At 42.1% G+C, this 19,262-nt stretch overlaps 1 protein-coding gene across 2 annotated transcripts in view; it reads left to right on the top strand.

The window, feature by feature from the left end:
• LOC116066562 (vacuolar protein sorting-associated protein 13B) overlaps positions 1 to 19,262 on the top strand; it is a 353,457-nt gene that overhangs the window by 227,638 nt on the left and 106,557 nt on the right. For both annotated transcript variants that reach the window (XM_031322688.2, XM_031322689.2), the window contains exons 33-34: positions 3,567 to 3,693; positions 5,156 to 5,299. In XM_031322688.2, the coding sequence (XP_031178548.1) occupies positions 3,567 to 3,693; positions 5,156 to 5,299 (271 nt within the window). The remainder of the gene's footprint in view (positions 1 to 3,566; positions 3,694 to 5,155; positions 5,300 to 19,262) is intronic.

Raw genomic sequence — 19,262 nt, 5'->3', positions numbered from 1 at the left:
TGTATACTTTACAAAATACTTTAAAAAGTAGTCTGATGTACCTCTTCCAGGTTTATCCAAAACATCTTTTTTTAGGCAGAGTTAAGCAAATGTCAAGGTAAAGTTGAGGTGCTGACTACACTGACATGGGTCAGGCATCACTTTAAAAAAGGATGTCAAAAGCAATAACGCGGCCATTTTAAATAAGTTTGGTTATTTGAAGTTATTTTAGTTCATATTTTCAAGTGTTTTGGTATGTGTTCACTTTATTGCAAAGTGTTTGTCATATTTGAATAGAAAATAATCAATGCTGTCTCCACTCCGTTTTTGGGTCAGTTAAAAGATAGAAATCCTTAAACCTTATTGTTCCATTTCAGTAATGAAATGATGAGGCACCATGAGGCTTTCATCCAGATTGACTCAAAATGAGCAAGCAAGTGGAGCTTTAGTTGTTGACATGTCAACAAGACAATGAAGTGGACCTATGGGATGTTTTTCCTAACCACTAGACCACCCTGATTTCTTTTTACTCTCCCTCTATTTGTCCCCAGTAGTTTTGACCATCTATCCCAAAATCCTCCTTTGTCTTGGCCTTTGCTAACCATGCCAGGGTCTGTTGTCAAACCGCCCTTATATGTAGCAGACTTGAACCTACGTTACTGTCTTACCCTCTTATTACTGAGTCTGACGAGCTCATATGAGCAAAGGGCTACTGAGGCTCAATCCACTCGCAATTTGTCTCTCGGTTGATGAAAACAGGGCTGCTTGGGCCTAGTGCCAAGGCCAGATTGTCTGACAGGGCAACGAGGTGTGATTTTGGCCTCCAGAAGATGCTGAATGCCTTTTTGAGTAGACTCAACTTTCTTTAAACGAACTATAGCTGCAGGTCTGGATTTCTATTCAGAACGTGATGACCTAACATGTAGCTTAACAGTTACTTTTTTACTCAAAGGATTGACACACAGTGTTATACTGTAACGGTCACATTGGCTTGTTGCCAATGTAAAGTGTCGTAGTGATTACTCATTTCATTATCAGAAGGTTTAGCTTTGTCTCTTCTCATTTCCATATCCTCAATAATTGAGATTCACACCAGTAAGTCAGTATTCTTTTGTGTGATCACACTGAGGTCAAAGTTGCTGCTGTTGGTTTTTGGCTGTGGTTGCCTCCTCATTCCCCTTTCCCCTTGCCGTGGCAGGAGACAGCTCTGGAAGCTCTGTTGGAAATTGGGCTTAGCTGTGCTGCGCTGTATACCCCAGCCTCAGCCACCACCACGACCGAGTCATAACTGAACATGTGATTTAGAATGTTCCAACACACTGAGGAAAGGAGAGTCAAGTTCACAGCTTTACTTGTCTGCTGCAATCACCCGCAGAAATACACCACCTCGGTTGTAACAAGTTTTGACACACACCACTTCCAAAGTTCACACCTTTCCCTCATTCCCTACATTGATACCTCCCCCCCCCTCTCTCTCTCTCCAGTTTTGGACTGGCATGTTCACTCTGCAGTTCTTTAGGTTCAATTCCAGTAGTTGCGGATCTGCAGTGGCCTCAGTTGGCTTCCTGAGGTTTTGCGAGGAAATTCCAGCACTATGGATCCACTGACAGCATCTGTCCTCATCACAGTGTGTAGTTGCCGGCTAGGAAAGACCCGTGTCATGGAGCTGTGAACTTCTCCCCTCCTGTCAACCACCCTATGCAGGCCTTTCTCTTTTTGACCATGCCGCAGATATCTCTACTTACTGTTAACACTGTGTAGCTTTGTATGAAAACAAAGTCATTATTTCCATTTTTTTCTGCTTTGTACCACACCCATTCAAAGGTTTGCACACACACACAAACACACACAGAGTTCTCCGACCCAGTCAGGGGACCCCATATTACTGGTAAACCGAGCCTCACGCCTCCTAGCCTTGCTGGTGAATGATAGCACCTGTCCCCTGCAACGTTACACTCATTGTTTCAATCCCTGTCTGAGGGGAGATTAGCCAACACCAATTGGCCTCACAGATCATTTCACCTCCGAATTAGGCCTCCCTTAACCTCTCTACGCAGAGAAATGTGTCCGAAAATAATCCCTTAAGGGCACTGGTAATGCACATTTGTGTAGCAGAAGTGAATATGATATTGGTTCTGGTTGAGTACTGTACTCCAGGCCACCTAGAAACAGGGCCTTTTTTAATCCTGGCCCACTATAAATATTGGAAGCTGTACCACTTGATTGTTTTAATAGCAGCAGATGTGGCAATTAACACCACTTTATAAAGCCCCCTTGTATATTTGTTTTACTACTAACAAATGTTCCCACAAATATGACTTGATTGTGGGAATGAACATTAGTGAAATGGAGAGAGTTGATGTGAGAGGGTCTTTATTTGATCTTGTGTATACAATTAAGGGGTGTTCTCAATTGAGACTTGTCAAATAACGTCTCACTCTGTCTCTGTAACCATATTCAAGCTTCCAGCTAAAATGTGTTGGACCAGAAATTTAAAAAAGCTCACTTATGGGAATATTTCACAGGTCTGGCCTGCGAGAGAAAAAACATTTTGAAGTATTTTGATTTTGAGTTCAGCTTTTCATCCTACTGGTTTGAATTTAAAAAGCCAGAGCAAGTTTGAAATATGTGTCTGCCTGTCAGCTAAGGGCAAAACAAAAGCTCAGTTTTGAACATTTTGTGGTTTTGACTGTGTTGTGTTGACTTGTCATTCCTGGGCAGATGGGACAATGTTACAAATATTTTACAATGGTAACCATGACAAGTTATTAGTAAATATAGGTTGGGGAATGTTATTGAATAAGTGGTCCCTTATGGTAGCTGTTTGCATCGCAGTATAATGCTAAAATCACTTCAACACCAGAACTATACACTATTACCTAAAATATAATTCAGTAATTAATACTTTTGAAATGAAAATGTCCATCCATGTAATCCCTTGATTACAATAATGACCTCCAAATGTCTTTATTTATGCCATCATTTTTCTCAGTCATTAACAGAATATTAAAGGTCCGATATTGTAGAAAGGGAGATTTCCATGTCTTTTTTTTTTATTGTAAACAAGTCAAGGTGCTATATAAATACTATGAATCAAAATCAAATCTAAATGCTCAATCCACATAGAAATGCACACGTCCGTATTCAGAAGCTGTGCCTTTAAACGAGTCGTCAGGATTTCCTTGTGATGGTTGTGATGTCACAACTATACCATATATAGACAGAAAGTGCCGCTACAGTGTCATTCCCCGGCTGCAATGATGGCGCAGAGACGCCCAGAGCGCATATATGGAAAACCTGGAAACAGTGACCAATCAGAGCAGACTGGGCTTAATCCAGAGGGGGGCTTAAAGAGACAGGCGCTAAAACGGAGCGTTTCAGACAGAGGGTGAATACAGGTATATTCAGATAGACAGTATGAGAAAAATAAGTGTTTTTTTAAACATTAAAACTTGTAAACATTTTCTAGTAGAAACCCAAAATACAAGTATGCACCTGAAAATGACCACGATAAAGGACCTTTAACAAGTTATGGAACTTATCTGAAGAGGTGTCTGCTAATAGTTTGATCCTGTATCTCTGTTCAGTATCAGGAGGCACCAGGAGCGGCGGGCCATCCTGACACCAATCCTGACTGACTTTTCCGTTCGGGTGACTGCTGCCCCAGCCATCATCTTCAGCAAGAATATATCCCCTGACTGCGGACAGCCAGAGGTCAGCATCCACTCAACACAGCTTTATATGAATCTCTTAAGTCTTCATTTTTTTCTGCAAGAGTGTATTTTTATGTACTGTGGCAAGTTAAGTCAAACAGTCAAAGTGAAAAGTCATAAAATGACAGTATCAATATTTCTATCCTCAAACTTTAATATCTAATAATTAATAACAACAGGTCCTGAGGATGTAGAGATTTGCTTAAACGAGGATTTTCTAAGAAACCCACAGTGAGTCAGAGGTTGCATATTTTTCTTTGTCTACTACGCAGAGGTGTGTTCACTTACACTGACATGTAATGCCCTTTGACTATGACCTGTTATAACCATGATTGTAACCATTACTCTCACAATGCGTTGTCCATATGAAAATGGACATTGATTATGTGAGATGTCAGAAGTATTTACGTTTTGCTTCTTAACATACAGTAACTTACTCATTAGGATTCCCTCCGCCAGTCCGCCGTGTAATGGAGGCTTTTGACCCACACAGTTCAAACCTTTCTGCTTATACAGCTGATGTTTTCTGGCACGGCTCTCTGCGACTTCCTGCCTCTTTGATGCCTCGTCCGTCCACGTTAACGTGCCCCTTGACAATGCGTAACAGCTAATCCATAGTTTGCACTGACACACACACACACACACACACACACACACACACAGTGATTTGTATAACTCCCTGAGATATGGAGACTCAGAGCCAGTAATAACACAAACTGGACTTTGAACTACGTAGTGTAGATAAATTACAACAGTTTGTATAATAAAACTCATTCATTTTCAACTAACTCCCAGTTAGATGTATGCATGCTTACCACACAAACGTAACAGCTATCTTTATTGAATTATTCATTTATTCATTGTAATCTCTATATGTTCTGCTGCTTTAATCTACAGTCTAAATTTTCACTCACCCCTGCAACATATTCTGTAACTATTATTGTAACTATATGATACTATGACACTGTGTGTTAAAATGACTGCTACAACTACTACTAATAACAATCATAATGATTATACACGTAATATGTTGTATACATCTAAATCAGAAAATGTGTTTTTAAAGTGGGTCTTAATAGATCATGTTTTACACAGTAGTTGCCATATACCATTGTGTGTAGTTACTGTAGGTCTGGCCCATATGTGTGTGGTTGAACCCAGAGTGTTAGTGAGTGATATCCTGTTAGATGTAGCCTCCAGGCTGAGGTTTGAACTGCTGGCTGTGGGTGGGACCCTGGAGAGGACAGAGGGAAGAGGGGAAGGAGGGAACAACTGAGCTAAAGGGAGCAAGACAGAGGGGAGATAGAAAGTAAATAGACCAAGAGTACAACAAAAAAATAGAGAGAGAGAGGCAGTGCATGAGGTCACAAACCCTCCTGATGTGTTATTGAATGTCTTTCCTGCTCTCTCCACCCACCTCCCTCTTTTCATTTCCCCCTGTGCTATCTCCTTCATCTCTGTAGGAGGTGGTGGTGTGTGGCCACTCTCTAGATGTAAATGTGACCAGCAGTCTAGATTTCTACCTCAGCGTTGCCCAGGTGCAGCTTCTTCAGCAGCTTCTCAGAGAGAACTTGGTGGGGATGGACGCTCCTGAGAAACGTGCTGAGGTACGTACTGTAATCAACAACATCTCTCGATTCAGCATGTCCTTCCACTTCTTCAGTCTTTAGTTTCTCAGAAGTATATAATATATCAATTCTGCTGTATTCAGAAACACACACACGAGGTCATATGAAGCCTTGCTCTACAGTAGTTATATTCCCATACTCTATCTATCACATCTTGCCCCTCAGATCACCTCTCTCTTGCTGATGATTAACATCTTTGTACCAAAGTTTGACATCCATCCATTAACAAATCACTGCACGAGGCTTGCCAGTGTCGCTCAAAAATACATCATGACCGTTTTCCTGATACAGTGCCCCTAACTATCACCCCTCGCTATTTTGGGTGAATCTAACACATTTAAATATTTACTCACTCAAAGCAAGGCGGTTCTCTAATGTGACCTTAGTTTACTGTGTTGTACTCAGCTGCAGCTTTCAGAGCGCTTTCTATTGTTTACAGGACAGGGAGCTCCCAGGCGCCATTTGCCCCGTCTGACCGCTTAATAAACCTTTCTAATGGAACACAATATAAAAATATTTACCAGCTGTTGTGAGGATGGGAGTCATAGACGAGGGAAGTGAGTTGACAGAGTGATTTTACTGTTATCTCCTCTTAGGATTCTTTACGGGAGGCTGTGTGTACTGACGTGCAGTGACTGCGTCAGATGGCTCAGACTCCGTAAAGGCTTCTGTGAAGTGATGTGGTTGGATTACTAGGAGAAGAAAAAAAACGCATTAAAGAGATTTATGTACAGTGATCACTCGTTTCTGTTACCACTACAGAATGTGCTTGACAATCCTAGTAACTAATACAGACAATATGTGTGGTACCATCTTTTTATATATTCACAGAGCCAACTGTCTCCTGAATGCAAACCAGCATCATGAAATCAAATGTTAAAATGGATTTGATGGATTTGGATTGACAATCAAGTCCGATTTGCTGTTGTGCAACACTATAGAAACTCATGAGGGAAGACATAGTGTGAAGTTTGCAAACTTCTTTATTTATTCATTTATTTAGTTATTTATACAGTTAGTCAGGAGTTAGGAGGTGCCTGCTGTGCATCTGGTTTTGATTTGGGTGATCTCGGAGCCCTCACCCCTGACTTGTAATGATTCATGGCTTGATTCTGTTGAGGGGCAGCTAACGGCTGCAGAGGGTTCATCCAGGTTCAAGGCAGGATGAGAAAGTTCAGCAAGCAGCTATTCTGGGAGGTCCATTGGCAACAGTTTTAAAAAAAATAGTCCTTTTAAGAAAGGTTTATGGATTTTTTGTTATACCTTTATTTCTCGAGGCAATACTAACTTCTTTTTTTACCCCATTTGCCAACTGTTCCAGCAACAACTAGCTTCACATACACAAAAAAACCTTCTATGATTTCAGTTTTCTGTGCATTTGTGCTGAGCAACTCCAGCCAGAGGAGCTGGAGATTAAGGGTATTGCTCAAAGGCACTGTGACAGTAGCTGCTTAATGTTATGTTCTTTTCCCCAGCCATGTTTCGCAGTTTATTCAAAGATGGGAACAATCAACGTTTTGTTCAGAAATTCACATCCAACTGCTGTGGTATTGCTCCCTTCAGCTGGATTAAGTGAAATTGAAATGACCCATAGGTCCAGAGTGATGTAATATAATGATCATCAATCCACAATTGAGAAATGAAGTATATATGCTTGGGAACATTCCTCTGCTTTCATTTATTATTGGCTGTTTGGTCACAGTTGTTGGGAACTCTCAGTGTTTCACTTTTTAACTTTTATTATACCATATTAATTTCAGGTGCATTATACCATGTTCTTTACTCATTCGGTTTTATAGTAGTGCCATTATGGAGCGTAACAGTATCATTAACACTGAGGTCAGTCAGTGTGTGTCTTCACCTCTGTGCAGCTGCAGAGCATGGAGGTTACTCTGAATAAATGTGGTCTGGCTTTGACTTTTTGGACACTCTCTGTGAAACTATTTGTACCTCCATCTATCTCAGTGTCGTAAGTCTTTTGGCGGCCGCATCTGTCCGGCTGCTTGGCCTAGAACCTGCAGAAGGGAGGTCAGTTTGACTAAGACATGGTCGGGTCTGCAGGAGCTTTATTCTACAAGCTGCAGAGCCCTCTAGTGGTGCGTTTAACTACAGCATCATGACATTCCATGCTCAGACCACAGCTCGTGAGGGCCGCTTCTCTTCACCCGCAGTCTGCTCTGCCAGCAGCCTGTCTACCCCCTGCTAACACATTAGACACACCACCATCAAATAACATCACTAGTATGTGCACTGACATTGTTTGGAGTATGAGTTTGGAACAGGTAAAGGCTTTTTGATGTTGTTAGAATAGAATAACTGGATAGAATAAAACAGCCTGTTCACCCCTGCTAACAGCATACAAATAATAATCATAAAGTTCAGATGTATTTCCATTGCCAGTTTGCGCGTATCAGAAATCTGGAATTTGTGCATGTATCTGTATTTTTTATTTAAACCTAACTTCCGTAATGATATTTATAGTATTTGACAGTTTAGTTTGTACTTCCTTTATACAACCTGTTCAAAGGATTCAATTAAAAACAGGTCTTGGATCTCTTGCATCTGGTGCAAAGGAGTTGTTGTTGTGCTTCCATATCTCCTCTCTCTCTCAGTCAGCGCTGTCCCCATCAAGAGTTTAAATTAAACACTGCTCCTTGCTCACTCTCTTATTTCCAAATCCTTTCCTTGCTCTCTCTTTTCCTAGACATTTTGAGAACACGCTGTTTGCCTTGAACAGATTCTCCACAATCCCGGGCACTGATTTCAAACAGTTCCCATCGCCCCTCACAGCTGTGTTTTATTGTCTGGGTTAATGGATTTGTTTTGTAGAGGCTTTTGGGTTCCCTGGCAGTGGTGAGGCAAGCCAGGCGCGTGGGCAGTATGTGCAAGCCTTGTGTGTGATTTCAGTCATTTCTAGTCACTGAGCTGCGCTTCGAGAGAATCTGTCCACACACATACGCACTTTTATTATGACCCTTCCATACTTACATACAGACGCTGTCCAAGATTGTTACTGTCTCATAATCTGTACGTTCTGTGTAATTGTGCATTGTAGCCAGTTGTCCATAGTTTCCATGCCGGTTTCCACTTAAATCATGATTGAGATGCATAGCAAATGCAACATGATTTCTAAGCGGTCCATACGCAGATTTGTTGCTCTGTAAGTCAATGCATTATTAGGATGTTTATCGCAGCATTAGCTACGGTCCGTCACAGTTTGACTTCATCTCTGTATTTTTTGGTTGATGGTAATGATGATAAAGCGACGCTGGGTTGAGATCAGGCAGCTTTCAGCAGCAGGAGGTCCCACAGCGAGGGAGCTATGAATAGATGATAGAGCAGCTTCTGGGACTTATCTCAGCGCTCTGTCATCGGCACTGTCACCCAGCAACACAGAAGTGTATACCCTCTCACACACATGTGACATACAGATGGTCCCCACATTCCATGCACGGTAACTGCCTGCAGCCTTTCATTTGGGAGCCAGTACTGTAATACTGCTTTATGACTGAAAAGCTGATCTGTGTGTGTCTGTTTGTTTGTGTGTTTGCATTCTGTGCGTCAGCTCTGCTATGATGTTATTTGAGAAGTCTTCCTGGCGGCTTCTCGTTTCAGTCTCTCTTCTCTCTTAACCACCACATCTTCCTCCACACACATATGCACACATCATTCTCTTATTTGCCACCTCAATGCCACCCATTCTTTTAAGCAGATTGTATAGTGTAACCTCTCATTGTTGGCATCACTGTCTGGCTGCCATGCACTTGCCACAATGACAAGTTCCCAAAGTATTTTAGTGATGTCCCACAAAACTGGTTAAAAGCTAGAATAGAGAATGTTCTTTTCAAATGCTTCCCTTGTCCCATGTTGGTAATGTCCCTCTCTCACACACCGAGCAGAGGCAGCCCAGGTCAGCCATGTGCTTATACCACAGTGTGAGAGGAAAATACCCTCTGGTGCAGGGGAAGTCCCGCTCGGCTTCATCCTCCACCTCATCCTGGGATGATTACACGCATGGGAAACAGGGCTTTAGACTTCCTCCAACACACACACACACACACACACACACACACACACACACACACACAGATGCCAGTGCACACACAAACAGCACCCATGTTCAGGACAAGGTATCGGGCCTCACAGGAACCTCTGAATTAGTTTTTAGTAAACACACATGGGGCAAACCTCTCAATCAACCATTACCTGCCTTATCTCTATTCTTCCTCTCCCCCTCTTTTTTCTCTCTTTTCTTCTTTTCCTTCCGCTTCGTATCACTTACAACATAAGTTGGCATTGTGAGGCTATATGCTTCTCTATCGACCACTTACTTTGTCTTTCTTTCTCAGTCTCCGGCATCATTTAACAATCATCCAACTCTTCTTTCATTCCCCTTTTTTATCATTTTCTTCTCTTTTCCATGCTCTACGTCTTCTCCCATTCATCTCTTTTTCCCTGGCGGGACTGGCACAGCTGGTTGGAAAAGTGTTGGTCCTTCCAGAGCTGGCTAGTTAAGCAGCTAGCTGGCTGATGGTGGAGAGGGTTCCTCCTCTGGAGACAGATAGAATTTGACAGTCTGTAGATTATGATCTTACTGTACTATTACATCTTAAACGCCTGTGTTAAGGACGCACTCACACGCAAAGCTGGACTAATGCAGCAGCGAGGTAGATCGCCAGCCAAGACGAACCGCTGTAAGAAGTGAATTTACAGTAGGCACGAGCACGCTGGTCGGGAGCTGGTTTGGTTTGTCAGTGGGTTTGGACAGCAGTTTTAGGTTATTAGTGGGGAGGAGGCAGCGTTTTATTGATGCATGTGATTTTTGTGCACATCATCCACACAACCACACTCAGCTACAGTTACATGTGTTGGGAAGGTGAAGATTTCAAGTATTATTGTTTCATACATTTTAAAGTTGTCTAATATTAGAAGCCGATTAAGAATCAAAGCTTTCCAATGTTTTGTTTGTTTGTATTTGAAAAAAGCCCATACTGTGACACCTCAAATGCTCCTGAACTAGTATTGCATTGCCAGACCTTCCTCCACAGCGCTGCAAAGGAGGGTCTGGCTAGTCCACACAGCATTCTGGGATGGGAGAAAAACATGCTCTGGTTTATTGGCATTTCTTTAAACCAATCACAATTGTCATGGGCAGTGCTAAGCTCCGCACAGTGCCTCTGCAAAATATCCTCGAAAGGAACTTGTTCTGGTGGAACATGTACGTTTAAAAGTAGTTTTAGTCGTGCAAGAGAAAACTCAGATTGGACAGATAGTCTAGCTAGCTGTCTGGATTTACCCTGCAGAGATCTGAGGAGCAGTTAACCATAGTCCTCACAAATCCACCAGAGGTTAGAACGCCAACACAGAGACAGAGGAAGGGGACGGACATCCGGCCGAAAAGAAGGATATCCAGCGGAATATCCGGCTGAATTTCCGGCGGCACCGGAGCAATCCCGGAAGTGGAACGTCGTGGATATAGACTACCCCTGAACTAACTCTTTTGCTTGCAGATAAATAGAATAATAAAACCCATGAAACAAATGAAGACCTTTCTGCACCTCAGTCTTCCAAATGCTACCAAGTGTTACATTGTGGGAGAATGGAAGCTTGTTGACCTATTCTGCCCTGTTGTATAACAATTTAGCTCTTGTTCATGTAGGAGTATTTGCTGATTGTCAAATGCACATACGACGGCTTATGTAAGCCATGGTTTTGTTGACAAGCTTGGCTCAGTGAGCGACCTGGGGCTGGATCCTTGTCTGTGTATGTTTTAAAGTAAACCATTTCCAAGGCCGCTCCTCTTTGTGATGAGTGTTTCATATTGTCTCGTAGCTGTTGAGCTTTGAGAACTGAAGTTTCTCTCTCGACCTTCTGATCTTTTCCAGGACAGTCAGGTGTCAGAGGAGCTTTTATGTGCTCTGCTGGCCAACAGAAATAGGGAGACATCAGATGCGAGTGAAAATCCAAAGCATGGAAAAGGAACAGAACAGACAGTAAGAGAGTGGAGACAGCTTGAGAGAGGATGGCCAAATGACAGAGAATGCAAGCGGGAACAAGTAGTGAGGGAGAAATCCACGGAGATGAGACATGACACAGTGAGAATAGGAGAGTCTGAATCCGGTGTTTGCTTTGATTCCTGGTTCTGTCCAAAGTATTTGTCTGTAAATGTGGGAGCCGACGTTCCTTACAGGTCAGCTCTTAACCAGTCTGTCTGGCTATTAACCCTCTCTGAGGGCCAGATCTCTTTCACCCTGACCTCTTCCCATCCTGCTTAGCACTATTTTCCTTCGCCCTGTTGCTGCTGAGAGTAATAATAAATAAGGCTCCCTGCACAGCCATCTCCTTTTCCTTTTTGGCTGCCTTGCATCTGTTAAGTAAGAGTCGTTGTCTCAGCTTATCTTAAACATACATATTTTCATAGCCAGTGTTCATCTCGCTGCCCTTCTTTTGTTATGAAAACGTATCTTTTTTTTTCCCCCCTTTTTTGTTCATGTCTCACTGACCCTCCTGTGTGAATCAACTGCTAATTGACAGCCAGTCATAACAATTCACCTTGCCTGTTCAGCCCCCGCACCCCAACCAACCTTCTTCTCAAAGCATAACCGTGGCACATTCTTAAATTGGCCCCTTGGAAACTCAATCTATTTGAGATCAGTAGCAGCTGAATTTGCTCTCTCCTCAATCGGTTTTGGCAAAATTGGCGTGAAAACTCCAGATAAAATCACGAAGGTTGGAATTCTATTAGAGCAGGGAAACAAACGGGACCTTTGAGGAGAGGCAGCGGGCCCCCACCGTGAACCCCGGGATCGGGTGTCGACTCAGGTGAGGAGGAGTAAGGAGTGCCCTCTCTCTCTCTGCCTGCAAGGGAAACCGGGTCACACACCCAGGGGACTAGTAAAAACAGGGCACACCAGGCCAACTAGTACAGACACATATGTACACACACCATAGTAGACTTTGTTCAGTGAAAAAGCCCACATTTTTTGTCTGAAGAGGTGAAAAGAGGAAACAGATTTTTTTTTTTCTTACACCTGTATAAGCAAGATTCCACCTAGAATAACAGGTGATGGAGTGTATTGGTTTCTCTCTCTGTAACTAAGATGGTGTAGTAAAAGTGTGTGTGCACATGTGTGTGCTAGAGCATGCATATGAGTTTGCATGTGCGTACATACATGTATGTGGATGACATTTTTTTTCATTTGACTATTCAATACAGTATGTATAGTATCCTGCGGTTGACAGAGTTCCTCTTGGACTGCTCTCATTTAACTAAATATTTACCCCAAAATTAAACCCTAAAAATTCACACATCATTCCAGGCTTTTGGAAGATTTTCCATGGGTGCACATTTTCTTTTTTTTTTTCCATGTCTCTATTATACTTTATCAGTTCACATAGGGGTAAACTAATATAATAATCAACATTTTCACAAGTGATTAATTGTCATTTGTCAAGCATAAATTTTAAACATTTGCTGGTTTCAGCTTCTTAAATGTGAATATTGGCTGCATTATCTGTTTTATTATTGTAAACTGACTTTTTCAACTTGCAAAACAAGCAACGTGAGGGCTCTGGAATATTGTGCTGGGTATTTTTTCACAATATATAGACTAAACAATGTATTATTATTATTATTATTATTATTATTATTATCATTTAGAAAATAGACAAGACATAAGTTAATAATGGAACTTGTCATTAGTTGCAGCCCCACAGTTGCAACTGTGAAATCTGTTTAAGTACATGTTTGAAGAACCAAACATTATTCTATGTATACCTCAAGTGCTATCTATGAATGTATGTGTGAAATGAATGATGTCTTTGTACTCGAGGCTTGTGACTTGCCCTGAAACCCGATAGAGGCATGTAAACCCAAATGAAATCTAGGCAATGATAGATATGCACGGATAGGTGCCATGTAGCCACTTGAGACCCAACTCCAGAACATAGCTCAGATGTTTTGGATAATCAAGAGGTGGGCTTGATTTTATACCTCACCTGTTTCAGTTTGTCTGTTTGGAGCTGCTCCGGTGGTTCAGATGTGCATGACAAAGATGAATCATCACATGCACCTCACATATTCCAACACTTGGAACAGTCCACTGGCTAAAATCCATTCTTGATAATGTGTTCATTTGAGTTGCAGTATTTTGAATTGCCAGTACTCCAGCCAGAACGGAAAAAAAACTCAACTGTGCGGTGATGACTTAGTTTCGCAGTGTAATGTATTACAGGTGTTCCTTCCATGTTAAACTCTGCTTCTGAATCCCACCAGTGCAGCCTGGTGATCAGCACCTGAAATTGTTCCTCCATCCACAATTTCCTCTTGACCTGTGCTTGTCCAAATGCAGCCAATGTATTCTGAACATCATTCATTTCATTTTTTTAGCCAGCTTAACTTTTTCTACTGGATTTTAACTTGGGTCTTTTTTGGTACTGATGTGTCCTCTAGCCTTGTCCTCTGTATGTCCCCCTTATCAAGCCCCCACCCCACCCCCCACCCACCCCCCCGCAAACCCATATGAGGGGACAGGGGGTCTTGCATCATTCTCCTTTGAGAACCTAACATACAGCACATCAGAGTCTATGCCTCACTCAGCCCTGGGAACACATCCAGAGAGAAATTAAAGGAAGATTACTTCAATCCTCCTCTTCTAATTTCAGCTCTGTAATAGACAGCGAGCCAGGATTGTTCCTAGCTTCACGCTGCGCTTTGAATTCGTACGCAATCTTATGCACGTATTTTTGTGTGTTTGTCCACATGTGCGCAGCTGTGTGTGCTCATTTCTGAATGCATATACAGGCTGGTGTGTGCTTGCAAGTGTGTCATTTCGCAACTGTGCGTGCGTGCGTGCGTGCGTGCGTGCGTGCGTGCGTGCGTGCGTGCGTGCGTGCGTGCGTGCTGGACCACCTGGAGCTCATCTGCCCCCCCTCCCCCTTCTCAGCCCTACACCTCTCACCCTGTCCTGCTCCATACAGCCTCATCTCACCTCGGGTCGTCGTTGTTTTCCTGCTGTTGCTGTTTCCCCACGATGTTGTAACTAAAGCAGAGAATACAGACATGGCCGCCAGGCAGCACAGGGAAGCGCTTCAGAAGAACACTTTATGACCTAATGAAAGGCATCTCCGCTGCTTTTTGAAGTCTCTCAGACGTCTGCTTTCGTGAACCACCGAGCCCGTACTGAAGACAATGTAGTTTGAAGTCTCTTTTGTTGTTTGTTTGTTGAAAACATAATGCCAAAGCTAATGATGTTAAGTTGAAAGCTTGGATGAGTGATCTTGAGGGCCAGGTTGAAACCTGATGATTACTCTGCTGAATAGCTCTCTGCTGTACTGAGGATGTGTTTTCCCTGTGTGCGTGCCTGTGAATAGTGGTGCATTGCCACACTTTACCTACGAAATATAAACATGAAATGAAAGAATTACTTTGAATCAGTGCTTTTACAACCAATTCTTTGTTATGGACCAAACAAACAAGTAATAGACATTTAAAGTCAAATTGCAAACACATTGTCTAACAAACGTAGAGATTTTACTTTTCATTTACACACAGGATTTCTCACAGTAGCTCAGCCCCAGACCCTTCACACGCACAACTTTTAGACGCCACCATCAAGCCCACCTCACTCAGGGACTAATGGCATGTGTGAATACCGGAGCCTGAATATTAGATTAGAAAATTACCCCCACAGATATCTCAAAACTAAATGGGGACGGTGACAGCTAATAAGAGCCAGTTGTTCTCCACCTCATTCCCATGGAAAGAAAGAAGGGAAGACAAAGGAAAGAAAGTCTGATGATGACTTTGCAGCTATGGAGGACAGGATCACAGCAATTAGGGGAGACCCCAGGGTGCCTCTGTCTCTCACTTTCCCTTTTGTTGTAGCGTGTCTTCTAATCTTACCTTACTCCACATCTGGCCTTCATCTTAATTTAATCAGTTACCAAATAAAATGTTAGGGGTCTGGTTGCTGTTGTCCAGGGATGTAAGACAAGGAGTTAATAGAGATGTTTTGTGCAAATGCCATTCATTATCCCTCAGCCACATTCTTTCTGCCAAGTTCTCCATCTAGCTTTAGATAACTTTATCATAAAATGTCAATGTCTCTACTGTCCCTGTTTTGTTTACCATATGGCTGATATCTTGTTTATCATTAATGATGGAAGCATTTGGTGATAAGGTCCAGGCAGCAGCATCCGATTCCAGCCAAGAGATTATGTCGGATGAGCAGAGAAAGTCTGTGTATCATTTCTGAATACTTACATCATGCCGGTCAAGCCACTTTTCCCCTTTGTTTGTTTTCACTAACACACTTGTGGTGTTAATCTAGAAATGGTCGTCTGGCATTTTTGAACACTTTCTTCACCGAGTAATACAACTGCATTGCATCCTGCTTATACAAACAGCCAGTGTTATTGTAGTGATATTGGGTAATTCCTGCGTGTCCTCACAATCACCCCTAACCCAAGCATTGGCTTTGATTGGTGGATCTGAATCAGGGTTTCGGTTTAGATTGGTGGATCTTTTGAGGATGACTAAAGCAATAAGTCTCCTGTTGAGCTTTAAGGGTGGTGTCTGTCAGACCTTTTAAATCATTCTTGATTGCTAAAGCTTACGAGCGGGTCATGGTGGGTTTGGCGAGCTTCTCCCAGGGCCTGGAGTCGTACCGGGAAGGCATTGGTCTTAAACGCAACGTGTTGCGCACAACCCTGCAGCCTGCTGAAAGTCAGAGCTCCGGATCCAGCTTTGCTTTTTTTTAACAAAGCAATGGCAATCCGTATTCTATTTGTGGCAAAATATTTGTAAGCAAACTAATGTCATATGCAGCGATAGGAGAGAATCGGTTTTTAAGTTTAATCAATTATTAAACAGAGGCTTTGGCCGCCACATATCCCAGAGCCAGGTTTTAGTTGAGCAACATACTGTCGTTCCCCAGATGGACCACATTAACTCACCCTTTTCACAATTCTTCTTTTTTCATTCTCCAGCCTTTATCATTTTGCATCTTTGTGTTAGAGCCAAGGCTTTTCAAAGCCATAAAGCAGCTATAAACATCTCTGTAATCATGTATTCTTGTCTGCTCATCTTTTCTTTGTTTTTTCAGTTAGGTGTTTCACAGGCATTCCTCTTTTTCAGACCATCCGGGTCATACTCAGTCCTCGGCTCTCCTCACTTCTCCTCCAGTCGGTCTTGTTTGGATGGAAAGTGTTCCAACTGACCCAGCACTTAAGGAATGTCAACATGCATACATTATTACTGTCATACAGATGTTTGCTCTCCCCCCTGAATGTCACATGGCATCAGGGGAACAGGAGAGTGTCTAACATTGTAAGCAAAATATTCTTACATTGTTATTTCTCTAATGCTTTTCAAAGCACAGATTGAGGGAGATGCTTGGGGGGGGCCTCGATTGTGGAAAAGGGAGAACGAAAAGGATATTGTCTCTCATGCTGTTAAATCCTGGAGGAGTTAACCCACCCACCAGCATTACTGGGTGGAAGGAGCTTGTTAAAATGGCCCCACTCGGCGCCCTCAGCTTTGGAGTATACACTGTGTTTAAAATACAGTTGACAGTCACTCTGAAGCACTCAGCATCCATTTGCAAGCTCCGGGGTCGAGACCTTCCATTGCTTCTTTGTTGTGGTTCAGCTGAAGTGCATAGCAGGTTGCCTTTGTTATTGAAACAAAGTTGAATGTATTAAATGACTGCCTTTGATGCGCAAAAAAGCTTTGTGACCGCTATTAGGGCGCACAAAGGCCGGTGACTTCATATTATAAATGTCTTCCCCCCTCTGTTTACCTCAAGAAAATGAGAGAATGAATTGCCGTCTTTATGGCATTTGGTTAAGTATCATTATTATTTGTGATTAAGATGAGGTATTGCTGCATTGAGGTTTTCTTCCATCAGCACAAAAGCACAGAGGCCTGCTATCAGCTTTATGGTTCTGGTAAACAATAGCGGGTAGCACAGCAGGGGCCTAACCTGTAAAGTCTGATGTAGTCAAGATACAGAAGTTAATTTCCATGCAGGCGTCCTGCAAGCAAGTAGCTCAACTGAATAGTTCTGTCAGAAAGATTTAGTTATATGACTTCCATGTTTTTCAATGGGAATTCTACTGTAGTTACAAGAGATCATGGGAAAACTGTGATAAACACTGCACATTTGTTTTTAACATGAAATGCATAAAAAGCAGCTCAGTTCCTAAGATGACCTCACCTGACTACTCTGACTACTGAAAGCCCCTGCCACTGGTCTCATTTAGTTTGAAACATGCTACTAATTGCAGCTTGTTTTCTCTCCACATTAACTGTCATATCTGTTAAAATGAATAAACAGGCATATATATTGCAATGTTGGGAAAACCTGAGGAGGTGACAGCCAGAAAGGGAAACACAATACATATATATATATATTTTTTTTTTTTATCAAACATGTGCCGGTAATCTCTTTCTGGCTCTCTGTGACAAAGTTGTCCCCACATACTTGAAGGTTTTCTTTGAACAACTCTGTACTTCTCTAATGATGTCAAGTTGCTGACCTATTTCACTCATGTTCAAGTTCTTTTTCTACCGCTGCCTTGACTTTCTTCCACAATTAGCACTGTTGTCACTTACCAGTGATGTCACTCAACCAACCTTTCCATTCACCAGTACTTAGATTATGTCACCGACAGACATTTAACTATTTAGTATCGATGCCCTGTTTAGTTTAGTGGCATTTTGTTCCTTCTCGTGCCCGTCTTTTGTGCCATGCTTAAAATATAGTGATATATTTATGTCTTTTTCAGTGTTTTTTTTGGGGGTTTTTTTGCTCCCTTCTTGGGTGCTTTTCATGTCCCTTGAAGCTTTGATATATAATCCAGACTTCAGTAAGGATGTGTGGTGTTTAAATGGACCCTTTTGAAAGGAATATTAGTCACCTTTGTTACTTTAACTTTATTTCTTATATGCTTTCCTGTCGGCTACAATGGATTTCTCTAACATCTTAAAACATCCACATTTTTCATGTTCCCTGATCTCTGAACCTGAATTGCAACCTACTTTTCATTCATCTGGAAACAATCAACTGCATATGTGGTATTCAGATGTAAAAGTGATGTTGTCATATTCGACTAGCCAGCCAACACTGTAAACGGGTGGCATTTGGATGATGTGACATTTGCTTCCGCATATTAGCCTTCCTCTAGCCAAGCTGTTCTGAGTTACACTGACAGAAATAGGGGTCAGAAGTCGTACAGATGCACTCTGATATGATTGGCACTTGGGAGACTCATGGTTTCACACTTTGGGGATTATCCTCCATTTTCCAGAATGTTCTGCCTAGAGACTCTGAGGGGATGACCTCATGATTGGCTGATGGGGGTTTTGGGGGGGGTGTATATGTGTGTAGTCGCATGATCATGATCAACTAAGTTCAGAGAAAGATTGCGTTGGGATCTGGAAACAGTGCTTCAGTGCAGCCATTATATAATATAATATAATAGAAAGTAATGGTTGGGATAGTGGATTTCAGCTGGGACCATGCCTGCAGCTACAGTGCATGTTTGTATTCTGAATTTATTGCCCTCTGTCAATGAATAAATTGGCCAAAGGTTAAAGCATATAGACTACGGAGCCATATGTTTATGTTTTCTGTGTATACCTTGAAATTAGTGAATAAAATAAGTGAGCCTAGAAATAGGAATGAATCCAGTCATGCGCTTTAAAATTATAGCTGAGCTCAAACCCTGGGAAAGCAACTGACTTCATGTCTGTTTATGTGTACATGTTTGTGAATGCACTGATTGCATGCATTGATTCAGACTATATGAACAACTGTGTGCTGTGGTATGTTTTCTCATTGTCTCTTTTCCTCTACGCCCCCAATTGTGTTCCCCATTATCCGTTATTCCACTTGTAAGCACATCTAAATATAGACCAAGAATTTGCTTAGGGGGCACT

Source organism: Sander lucioperca, chromosome 10, assembly GCF_008315115.2.
Source record: "Sander lucioperca isolate FBNREF2018 chromosome 10, SLUC_FBN_1.2, whole genome shotgun sequence".
Classification (NCBI taxonomy): domain Eukaryota; kingdom Metazoa; phylum Chordata; class Actinopteri; order Perciformes; family Percidae; genus Sander; species Sander lucioperca.
The sequence above is the reverse complement of the archived record's forward strand: the minus strand, read 5'-3'. Positions and strand labels throughout refer to the sequence as shown.